Source organism: Sinocyclocheilus grahami, unplaced genomic scaffold (genome assembly GCF_001515645.1).
Source record: "Sinocyclocheilus grahami isolate Dianchi unplaced genomic scaffold, SAMN03320097.WGS_v1.1 scaffold1732.1, whole genome shotgun sequence".
Lineage (NCBI taxonomy): Eukaryota > Metazoa > Chordata > Actinopteri > Cypriniformes > Cyprinidae > Sinocyclocheilus > Sinocyclocheilus grahami.
In genome coordinates this window covers 3771-16047 of record NW_015506911.1, presented here as the reverse complement: position 1 = coordinate 16047, position 12277 = coordinate 3771, and the positions used below count along the sequence as shown (strand labels likewise).

The 12277-nt window shown below is 42.7% G+C and overlaps 1 protein-coding gene across 1 annotated transcript; it reads right to left on the bottom strand.

Moving 5' to 3' along the window:
* Positions 1-288: 288 nt before the first annotated feature.
* On the bottom strand, positions 289-12271 carry LOC107572300 (eukaryotic translation initiation factor 4 gamma 1-like). The gene is made up of 9 exons (XM_016258721.1): positions 12253-12271; positions 6739-6972; positions 6506-6644; positions 6374-6409; positions 6158-6222; positions 4176-4547; positions 3949-4092; positions 868-1107; positions 289-505 (listed from the first exon to the last, which is right to left on the bottom strand). The coding sequence occupies exons 2-9, from the start codon at positions 6880-6882 to the stop codon at positions 377-379; spliced, it is 1269 nt and encodes a 422-aa protein (XP_016114207.1). The 5' UTR covers positions 6883-6972; positions 12253-12271; the 3' UTR covers positions 289-376.
* Between the last annotated feature and the right edge of the window lie 6 nt (positions 12272-12277).

Sequence of the window (12277 nt, the reverse complement as noted above, 5' to 3'; positions counted from 1 at the left end):
AGCAGCAAATCAGCATATTAGAATGATTTCTGAAGATCATGTGACACTGAAGACTGGAGTAATGATGCTGAAAATACAGCTTTGATCACTGAAATAAATTACAGTTTAACAGATATTCACAAAGAAAACAGTTATTTTAAATTAGAATAATATTTCACAATTTTACTGTATTTTTGATCAAATAAATGCAGCCTTGGTGAGCAGAAGAGACTTCATTCAAAAATATTTAAAAAATCTTTATATTCCACAATTTTAAGTTATTTAATTTTAATTAAAAGATTAAGGTGCCAAACATTTTATTTTAGAATAATGTGCATTAATGAACTGTTCACAATAATGTCAGGAATGAGAAATAAGGAAGTAAATGATCACACACTCAGAGTCTATTTTCACGGTTTAACCGTCGTAAATCAAGAACGTCCTGCAGCATGAAGCGAATTCTGGAAGAGGTTTTCCGCTCCTTAATAATTTTCTCCATCTGGTTTACATATTGATCCATTCGGGGCTGAAAAGACAAAAAATTCAGCAGAATATATGCATGAGTCTTAAATGATATATTATTGAAATAAATATTTTAAATAATATATTTAAATAATCTTTAAAAAATATAGTTAAACTATAAATACAACTGCCAAAGATGGAATAAAAATAATTTTATTGCCTCACTCCCCCATTTTTATTTTTATTTCATTAACATCATTATATATTTTATAATTTACATTTTTAATTTTGTTTTTGTATGTTTCTGTTGTTTTTATTAATTTTTATTTTTAATTATTTAAAAAAAAGAATTCTATATACAATTTTAAATTTACATTTTTGTAAAAGTTATGTAATGACTATGTAATGACACCTAACGTGTGTCACCTTGGTCTTTTCGAGGTCTAGATGTTTCCAGATGGTAGACAGCAGGCAGCAGAGACACTCCAGATTCTTCTCGTTGTCGTGGTTCTTCAGCAGTTTGACGATGCAGTCGTGCATGATGAACTCCGTCAGCATCTTCAGCTTGAACAGCTCACCAGTGAACTTGATGTTGCCTAGTGACCGTCGCCGGGCTTTTTCTTTGACGTCCTCAAGGTCCTCCTTTAGCCTCTGCTTCTCCTCTTCCTGAAGGGGCAGAAACAGGAAGTGAAGTCATAAATGCCTTTGTACTGTGTAAATATATAAGTATATAAATATAAATATATACATATTTTTATACTGACTTCTTAATATGAATCGTAATTGCAAAAGAGATGGAAAAGGAGGAGGGTTGGGCGCCCGGCTAGCAACCCGTCCCCGTAAAACAAACCATTGCTACGGAAACAGCAAGAATACATGAAAATTTATTTATGGCAAGACCATCTTGTTCGCGGGTCATGAAGAATGTCACGAACGTGGAGTAGGCCTTATCCTGAGCAAACGAGCGATGAAAGCACTCCTCGGCTGGAAGCCCGTCAACGATCGGATCATCACAGCCCGTTTCGCCTATGGACACTCCAAAGCGACCATGGTCCAAGTTTATGCACCTACGGACAGTGCGGATGTCGCAGCAAAGGACGACTTCTATGAAAAGCTCCAAGACGTCTTTCGACGACATCCCAAATCACGACCTGAAGATCCTGATTGGGGATTTCAACGGCTAATTGGGCGGCGACCCTCGAGGACTCGAAACTGTGATCGGTGCCCACGCATCATCTGCCCTCATCAGTAACAATGGGGAGCGGCTGGCGTTGTTCTGCGAACATAACAGGTTGTGCATTGGGAACACGTACTTCCAACGCTGGCAAATCCACAAGAAGACCTGGCGATCACCAGACGGGCAAAATTTCAATGAGATTGACTTCATATGCGTCAGCCAAAAGTGGAGGTCATCACTGCGCGACGTGAGGGTCTACAGATGAGCAGACGTTGGATCTGATCATTACCTAGTCAGGGAGGATATCAAGCTCAAGCTCTGTAACCAAAGGCAGCCCATACCAAATAGACCTTTCCCGATCGAGAAGTTCAAAGACCCCTCCACCGCAGATGCTTTCACCCTGGAACTGCGCAACCGCTTCGCCCCTCTTGAAGAGATGGCGAAAGTAGAAGACCTCTGGGAAAACCTCAGATCGATCCAAGATCGATCGTGGAAATTGATCGATGAGAGAAAAGCCGCGAAGCTTAAAAGGGACCAGGCTAAAACAATGGACGAGATGGAAGGAAGCCGAAGATGCGCCGGGCTGGACAGACTTGTGAAGAAAAACTGTCGGAAGGATAAGAAGCAATGGCTAGAGTGTAAAGGTGCCGAAGCACAGGAAGCTGCTGACCGAAATGACTCCCAGACCTTGTACCGCATAGTCCATGAACTGACTGGAACAAAGAGTAACTCTAGCATTCCGATCAAGGACAAAAATGGGAAGCTTTTGATCGCCCAAGATGAGCAGAACAAGCGGTGGACGGAACATTTCCGGGAGACATTCAATCAACCAGATCTGACCAGCACGTGCGACTTCGATGTGGAGGATGCCAAGGAGCAGCTTCAGGTGAACACCGGTGACATCACCATAGAGGAAGTGAAGATTGCGATCAAAAGCCTAAGGAACAACAAGGCGGCTGGCTTGGATGAAATAACGGCTTGAAGAGATCTTGAAGTATGGAGGGCAGCCCATGGCGGAGAAGCTAATGTCGCTCTTTAACAAATACTGGCGGAATGGCGAAGTCCCAGAGGACTGGAGAAGGGGTGCCATAGTCAAGATCCTCAAGAAAGGAGTGTACCAACTGGCGAGGAATCACCCTCCTCTCTGTGCCTGGAAAGTCATTCTGTGTGGTCCTCCTCCGATGCCTGTGGAGTGCTCTCGATCAGCGCTTGCGGGAAGAGCAAGCCGGTTTCTGCGGCGGAAGGTCATGCAGCGAGCAAATCTTCATCCTCCGTAACATCATCGAGCAGTGAGTTCCGACAGCCATCTATGCCAGTGAGACCTGGAGGTGCCTATGCTGAATTCTGAAGATCCGATTTTATGATTACATTACCAATGAAGAGGTACTTCGAAGGAGTGGCGCGTGCAAACTTCATAACATCGTCGCCTGTAGAAGACTCAGACTGGCCTGCCACATCTTTCGTATGGAGAACAGCCGGATCCCCAAGATGGCCATGCGATGGGTCCCCTGGCACCAAACGACCACGAGGACGCCCTCGGAACACCTGGCGAAGAATGTTCTTACAAGATCTGAAGACGCTTAACACGGCATGGGACGACGCCGAAGCCCTAGCCCAAGACTGAAGTCGATGGAGAATGATTGCTGCCCGATATGCTACATAGCATGGGAGGAACTAAGTCTAAGAAAATATTGCAATAGTAGTATTTTTTATTTATTTTTTAAAATAATAACAACAACAATAATAGTTATATTAATAGTTATATGTTTTTATTAAATAATAACAAAAATAATAATTTTATTATTTTACAATCAAAATAAAAACCTTAAATAGTCTTTTATTTTATAGGGACATTTTACAAAAGTAATATTTCTTATTGTGTTTTATATTTTTATATGAATAATAATAATAATAATAATATTAATTTATATATATATACATACACACAGAAAAAAATGGCTAAACGAGCAGAAAACCTGGACCTTTAAAATCAATAAAATAAAAATGTAAAATAAAGTAATAAAAAGATAAATAAAGATAAAGATAATAATAATTATTATTAATATTACATTTCTTTCTTAAATTCTTATATTTTTCTTTTTTATATATTACAGTGAAATATTACATTAGTAATATTTATTGTATTATTAAGTAATAATAACAATAACAACAACAGTTATATTAATATATAATCACAAAATAGTTGGCTAAATTGTGCAGCCCAACAAACATTTCCCTAAAAAAAATTTAAATCAGAAAAATTGCAAAAAGACTGCCCTGCCACAACCCCTACATATCAGTCCGCTCAAGTGTGTGTGTGTTGTTCATACCCCTGTGGCGGCATCCAGCTTCTTCTGCTTCTCAAACGTTTCATCATCATCTTTGTTCTTCTCAAACTCTATCTGACAACGATTCAGCAGCAGCTTCCTGAAATTTATCGTCATTCCAGGTTTCTCCGTGGTGGGAACTTTCAGCTGCGATGAGAGACAGATGATAAAACACAGACTAGACGCTGCAGGAGCTGCTTTTGCGATCACAGCGTTCGGCTCACACTCACCCCCATGAGGCAGCGGCACATGTTGGCGTAGGCTTCAGAGAAGTTGGGCTCAGAGATGGCCTTCTCCAAGATGAGCTCGACCACTCCTTTCAGGCGCTCCTCTGTGTCGATGGTCAGTTTCGTCACCTGCTTCATCAGCGGCTGGAACATCTGCGGCGTCAGTTGATTCAACACGCTCTCCATGTGTTTGAACAGCTCCTGCGTCTTCAAGAACTCGGGCTCGTCCTCGTCGGCACGGCCGCTGCGCTTCACTGATGGTTTCCAGACCTTCTCCACTTTATTCAGCTGGACGTCTTCAGTGAGGGAAACACTCGACATGATCTTCTGCAGCTGACCTTGACCTGAACGATGAGGGCCACTCAGTCCAGACGGCTAGTGAGACGGAGAAAGATATGCATTATACTTATATATAGCCTATATATATTTAGAATGTAATCAATTTTCAGCAAGACTACCGTTAAAAATAAATTAAATTATTCATAATGTATAATATTAAAATAATTAATAACTAATTTATTTTAATTATAGCAAGATTATTTATTTATGTATAGCTATCGATAAAAAAATAATTAATAATTAAAATGTTACTGTATTTATCATTTATTTAATTGCAATAATATTATAAATAATATATTCATTTTAATTAATTAATTTACTATTTTTAATGCCATGTCAGCAGCAAGGCTATTGCTAAAAATATAAATTAATTTAAATGAATTATTTTTCATTATTATTATTTTTTTTAATTAAATATATAATTTATCTATTTTCTTTTCTTTTCTTCATGTATTTATTGTTTTTTTTACCACCATCAAGGCCATCATTAAAAATATTATAAATTAAAAAAAGAATACATTATTATTTATTTGATTAAAAATAGTAGTAAGTAATTTATTTTAATTTAATAATTAATTAATATTTTTTAACGCCATGGCAACAGCAAGACTATTCTTAAAAAAATAAATTCATAATTAAAATAAGTTATTTACTTTACTAGAATACATTTTAAATAATTTATTTTAATAAATAAATAAATAAATTTATATTTTTTTATGCTATGTCAGCAGCATGGCTGGTCTTCATGTGAGAACATGAAGTGAATAGCAAAAGTCTAAAATTAACAAAATGCACCAAAAGAAATTTAAACATTTAAGATCAATACATGACAAAAAAATACATTCAGGTGATACTTTTTAAAATCTGTTGTTGTCTATTTCTTAGGGCTGGGCAAGTTAATGCGTTATCGCATTAATTAATTAACGCCAACAATTATTTTACCGCCCATTAACCCAGTTTTTTTTAATCATTATAATTATTTTGAAATTCTGTTGCTCACTGGCTCTGAATACACATACAGACAAACCATGGGTCACAGGAGGGGTGGGATGTTGAGAGACAGAGGACCAGAGAGAGCCTTACAGGTGCATCTTAATAAAATAGAATGTCGTGAAAAAGTTAATTTATTTCAGTAATTCAACTCAAATTGTGAAACTCGTGTATTAAAGAAATTCAATGCACACAGACTGAAGTAGTTTAAGTCTTTGGTTCTTTTAATTGTGATGATTTTGGCTCACATTTAACAAAAACCCACCAATTCACTATCTAACCTAAGACTTAACTACTTAAACTACTTCAGCCTGTGTGCACTGAATTCATTTAATACACGAGTTTCACAATTTGAGTTGAATTACTGAAATAAATGAACTTTTCCACGACATTCTAATTTATTGAGATGCACCTGTATATTCATTTCCATTCCTCAGCCACACAGTCCAGTATCCATTACTGGGAGTCAGTGTGATCTTTCCCTTCCTGTTAATGGATTCTCTGGCCACTCCTAAATCCCATTCAGTCTTTCCCTTCACCTGCACCTCAAAATAAAATCTCCCTGAGTAGAATCCCTCCTTTCCCAAGACACAGACACATGCATCAAATCTCACAGGTTTGTCTGGGAGTTTCTGATCAATGTATCCATCTCTCACTTGTTTTCCATCATCAGACAGGATGAGTTTACGATGAGCTACATCAGGATCCAGAGTCACATCCACTGAGAAAACAGGAGAAACTGAATCACAACTTCACAATACACAGATATTCTGTGACAATGATTTCAATATTCAGTCCAGTTTTTAATAGTGCAGTAATGAAGCTGTGAGTGTATGAATGTAAACTAGTGTAGTGCAGACAGCACACTGTACCTGCATACTGCTGCATCACCTTCAGCTCTGCAGAGACTAATGACAATAAAACATCATCAGATCCTAATGTTATATTTAAAGAATTGAGTACATCATCATGTTTCTATCTGATTAATGTATGTACTGATGTACCAGTTAGTGTGAGTTTCTCATCTATAGTGTCCTTCAGTTGAGTCAGAGCTCTCCTCAGAGTCTCCAGACTCTCATGAGTCTTCATACTGATCTCAGGCCGGTTCCTGGTGTTTGTAGGGCTGCACAGAGATGAGTAAACCTACAGCAGGAGAGAGGAGAAATCCTTCAGCATGGGGAGTGTTCTGGTGTTATATCCTGCATTATCATTGATCAGAGAGATCATGTTGACTGACCTGTAGGAGGTGGAGGTTATCTTCAGTGTGTGAGAGCTGCTCCAGCTCAGTGTTTCTCATCTTTAGCTCAGTGATCTCCTGCTCCAGCTCTTCAATAAGCTCTTCCTCCTGTTTCTCTGCTGCTTTCTGCTGCTCCTCCATCATCTCCAGCAGTTCAGTCTGACGTCTCTCAATGGAGCGGATGAGATCAGTGAAGAGCTCGACATGAGCTGCTTTCTCCTTCTCTGTGTTTCTCTGGTCAAACAGGACAGTCAACAAATTATTAGCAGTGTTTACTAAGACAAGAATCAGTGTTACTGTTGCTTATACTTCAGTGTTTTTAAGGGGTTTCAAAAATTCTCAACTGAAGTATAAACTTCATCCTGCACCGTTTGCACTGAAGGATTCCTCAGATCATGTGTCTTTCAGTCATGTTGAGGAGAGGTGTGATATTACTTTAGTAATCAGGTAATCACAGCCATGTCGATATTCAGACTAACAGTGTGATTGCAAGTGTGCAACAATAAAACAAGAAGTTAATATTAAGTAACTTACATTTGATTTTAGACAAATTATTGTCAGTTGCCTTGTTGCTTGTATTTGTTTCGGCCACCGAAAATACTAGTTTCAAACAAAACTGCAACAAATTGATTCACTGAACATCACTGAACAAAGTGATTCATTCCTGTTTTTAAATGAATCATTTGAGCAAATAAATCAAAATCAATGACTCAGCCATAAACATTTGTCGCCACCTACTGGTGTAACAATGTAACCTTCAGTAAGAGTCACTGTAAAATCCCCACCACTAATACACAGGGTGCTTCTCAATACTTCATAGGGCTCTTCTGAAAGGGTTAAAGTGATGTACACTTTTCACTCCCATGATTCTCCTGCATGTTTAATTTGTGACACAGAAGTGTGTTCTAAGGAACTGTTTTTGGTCCCCTACACCCTTCATTCCTTCAAAGCTATTACTCTGGAGGGTAAACCCTTCAAAAAGATCATGGCATAGGGATGAACCCTTCAGAATGGAACTCAGCCACCCAGCTAAACTAATGCAACTAAATTATATAAAATAAATATTTACATTTATTTAATGTAGGATCTCTGTCGAACAGACACGAATAAACCCTTGAATCACCAACGTGAGCTGTTGAAACTCTACATTCCAGAGACATCTAAAGATTCACTCTCCTAACCATTTGCGAGTCATAAAACCGATCCTATAGCCAGCTCAGGCGTCCAATTGTCTCAGTTTTCCGTCCTGCTCTGCTTATCTCCTCAAGAGAGCCCTAAAGCAATGGTAGACTTAGTTCAAACAGGAGGAAGAGAGAACTTTTCCCCATCTGGAATGACTTAAACTACATAGGGATGATTGTCACTCATGATCACTTCTCTCACGTCCATGGGAGGAACCCCGGAAAGGGATGATTTACTAAAGGCCTGGAGTACGATAGGCTGCAGTGCAGATGAGGGAACTTTCGGGACATACCCCACTCGAGGGTACAGAAACGCTTTGGCCAGACCGGGCGCAAAGTCAAGATAGGAAGGGGCCACTGATAGGGCCTGCAAATCCCCAACTCTCTTAAGAGAAGATATCGCCAGAAGAAAGGTAGTCTTTATCATGGGATGGCGATCAGAAATCTCCTCAATTGGCTCGAACGGAGGCTTACAGAGAGCTTCTAACACCAGGAGGTGTCTTCCCACTGACTGGCCACCAAGAGGGGCGTGGTAGGCCGCAATGGCCGCCACGTAGACCTTCAGGGTGGAGTGGGTCAACCCTGTAGAGAAGCGGGCCTGCAGGAACTCCAGTAGTGTACCAACTGTGCAGTTAGCTGGGTCAAGCTGGCGGTCTCTACACCAGGAAGTGAAAGGTTTCCACTTCAAGGCGTACAGTTTCCTCGTTGAGGGAGCTCTGGATTGGAAGATGGTCTCAACAACCTCAGTTGAGAGACCAGAAGCTACTAGTTGTGCCCCCTCAGGGGCCACACCCATAATTTGCACAGCTCCGGGCAGGGGTGAAATATTGTGCCCTCCGCCTGTGAGAGGAGGTCCCTCCTGACAGGAATCTCCCATGGAGAGCCATCGATAAGGGAAATCAAGTCCGAGAACCATACTCGGCCTGGCCAAAACGGGGCTACTAAAAGTAGACGGACTCCGTCCCGGTGCACTCTCTCCAGAACTCCTGGGAGCAGAGCGATCGAGGAAAGGAGTACAGACGAAGCCTTGGCCACATCTGTACTATGGCATCCAGCCCCAGTGGAGCTGGATGTGTCAGAGAGAACCAGAGGGGACATTGCGGTGTCGTCTGAGTCGCAAACAAGTCCACCTGAGCCTGGCCAAAAACTCTCCATATCTGCTTCACCACCTCGGGGTGAAGCATCCATTCCCCGGGCCTCGGCCCCTGCCTCGACAGGATGTCGCTGGCGGTCTCTACACCAGGAAGTGAAAGGTTTCCACTTCAAGGCGTACAGTTTCCTCGTTGAGGGAGCTCTGGATTGGAAGATGGTCTCAACAACCTCAGTTGAGAGACCAGAAGCTACTAGTTGTGCCCCCTCAGGGGCCACACCCATAATTTGCACAGCTCCGGGCAGGGGTGAAATATTGTGCCCTCCGCCTGTGAGAGGAGGTCCCTCCTGACAGGAATCTCCCATGGAGAGCCATCGATAAGGGAAATCAAGTCCGAGAACCATACTCGGCCTGGCCAAAACGGGGCTACTAAAAGTAGACGGACTCCGTCCCGGTGCACTCTCTCCAGAACTCCTGGGAGCAGAGCGATCGAGGAAAGGAGTACAGACGAAGCCTTGGCCACATCTGTACTATGGCATCCAGCCCCAGTGGAGCTGGATGTGTCAGAGAGAACCAGAGGGGACAATGTGAAGTCATCAGAGTCGCAAACATGTCCACCTGAGTCTGGCCAAAACCTCTCCATATCTGCTTCACCACCTCGGGGTGAAGCATCCTTTCCCCGGGCCTCGGCCCCTGCCTCAACAGGATGTCTGCTCCCACATTGAGATGCCCAGGAATGTGCACTGCTCTCAGCGAGAGGAGTTTCTCCTGGGACCACACAAGGATCTGGTGCGGCAACTTGTACAAGGGGTGCGAATGCTGTGTTGTCAGTGCACACCAACACATGGTGACCTCTTAGGTCTGGGAGAAAGTGTTTCAGTGCTCGAAACATGGCCAGTATCTCCAGACAATTAATATGCCACATCAGATGGCAACCACTCCACAGACCACAGGCAGGGTGGCCACTCATGACCGCAACCCAACCGGTGAGGGACCGAAGCGGGTTTCCCCTCGGTGAGAACCCCCTGGTCTTGAGCCACCACTGTAAGGGTCTCATGTACAGCAGGCCAAGAGTAATTGCGTTGGACGCAGCTGCCATCAGACCCAGCAGTCTTTGAAACTGCTTGACAGTGAGTGACTGGCATTCTTTCACTCTCCTGACTGCAGTGAGGATCGACTCGATCCGAGCAGGGGACAAACGTGCCTGCATCGTGGTCGAATCCCACACCACGCCCAGATAGGTGGTCCTCTGTAATGGAGAAAGCACACTCTTCTTGAAGTTTAGTTTTAACCCCAACTCTCTCATGTGAGCGAGAATGACATCTCGATGTCGAACCGCTATCTGCTCTGAATGACCTCAAATCAACCAATCGTCGATATAGTTGAGTATGCGGACGAGTCGCAACGGAGCCAGAGCGGCATCCACACACTTTGTGAAAGTGCGGGGTGAGAGTGCAAGGTCGAAAGGAAGAACACGATATTGGTAAGCTTTGCCCCCAAAAGCGAACCTCAGGAACTTCCTGTGATGAGGAAGGATGGAGACATGGAAGTATGCATCTTTTAGATCGATCGTGACAAACAAGTCCTCAGACCTGATCTGAAACACGACTTGTTTGAGTGTGAGCATCCTGAACTTCAGTCGCATGACTGAGCGGTTCAATAGGCGCAGATCTAAAATAGGACGCAACCCCCCATCCTTCTTCGGAACAATGAAGTACCAGCAGTAGAACCCAGAGTCTGTCTCGTGCGGAGGGACCACCTCAATGGCCTCCTTCTTTAAGAGAGTAACTACTTCTTGTTCTAATACCAAAGCCTGCTTGGGACCCTCTAGAGTGGGGGTGACCCCGTTGAATCGAGGCGGACGAGAACCAAATTGGATTATGTAGCCTCTTTCTACAGTATGCAGGACCCATTGAGATACATTTGGTCCACGCTGTTAAATAATCTACTAAGGGAATCAGTCTCTCGAGACTGATCTCTGGTGTGCCCAGAGCGGCTAGTTCAGTGCCCTGAAGTGGCACACCGGCAGGGGACGGCTGCTCTGGGGGCCTCTGCAGAGGTCACGAGCCTCTCAGTGCCGCTACGTTGCTGGGCGGTAACTGAAAGAAACGCTCGCCGGAGACCACTACGCCCCGACGGAAGCGGGGCCAGCACCGCGAGGCACGCTGGCGAAGGCTCCCTCCTCAAAGAGAGCCCTCCGGGAGCGAAGCGTACACAGTGGAAGAAGCTCGCAATGCAGGCAGCCGGCCCCCTTGAGAGCCGACTCTGCATGCTTCGCTCCCAAGCAAACCACGCACAGACCGTGTGTATCCCCACCCGTGATGTAACATGGGCAGGGAGGAACACACAATCTATAACGAGGCTTGCTCTCGCCCTTGGAATGCTTTGTCTTAGCGTGAGCTTTAGACATAGCTGGAGCTTAGAACTTTCACAAATAACAGACAACAATAAATATGACTGACACACACAGAGCGCTTCGCTGAATGACAGAAAGCTGACGCCGGCTCCGCCACACGTGCTTTTATAGCTTCCTGGTCATGACGTCACCCGCCCATGATGTCTCGCCCAGCTATTGGACTGATTTCACATGTGATTCAGAGCATCGTCACAGAAGGCGTTCCCAAAGCATCCTCAGATGCAGCTTGAGTTCCTGAAGAGGAACCCCTCTCAGCTCTCAACTCAAATGCATGTAAAACAAGGTCTCCTTACTAGCTGGAAAACTGGTGCTGAATTGATCTTAAGTAACTAAAGATAAGCCAAATCTCTGCTTTTGTGATTTTCTTGGTGCGATCTAAGAACGAATAACTTACTAGACTTTTGGGACTTCCTCAGAACTCCGTTAACTCTCATCCTTCGAACTGTATGTGTGTGTGTGTGTGTGTGTTTTCATTAGTTTAGTACCATGTAATCTTTAGAGTAGCTCAAATAAATTCATGTTTCATTATAAAGAATTATTGTCTTGTGTTGTGTATTTAAAGTTAAACTTTGCCCAGATTTTGCTACCTAGCTCGTAGCTTATAAATTATCACTAGTATGTATCAACCTGTAGCCAGGGATAATACAAATATCCAAATTGTTAAGATATACTGATGTTAACGTCTCGCTGGACGAACAGTTGATAAAGTGTAAACTATCAAATTTTGAATCAGTTCAATCAGGTTGATTTTGAATCTTCAGATTCGATTCCCCTCTCAAAACCTGAGCTAAAATTTCCTTACATTAATTACATTATTTTAAACTCACTTTTCTGACTTCTGCTGAGTGTTTG

Coding starts and splice junctions, on each gene's coding strand:
- LOC107572300 (XM_016258721.1), bottom strand. CDS start 6,882: ATGATGGAGGAGCAGCAGAAAGCAGCAGAGAAACAGGAGGAAGAGCTT. Junction 4,093..4,175: donor TGTGCCGCTGCCTCATGGGG/GTGAGTGTGAGC, acceptor CTCTCATCGCAG/CTGAAAGTTCCCACCACGGA. Junction 506..867: donor TAGACCTCGAAAAGACCAAG/GTGACACACGTT, acceptor TTGTCTTTTCAG/CCCCGAATGGATCAATATGT.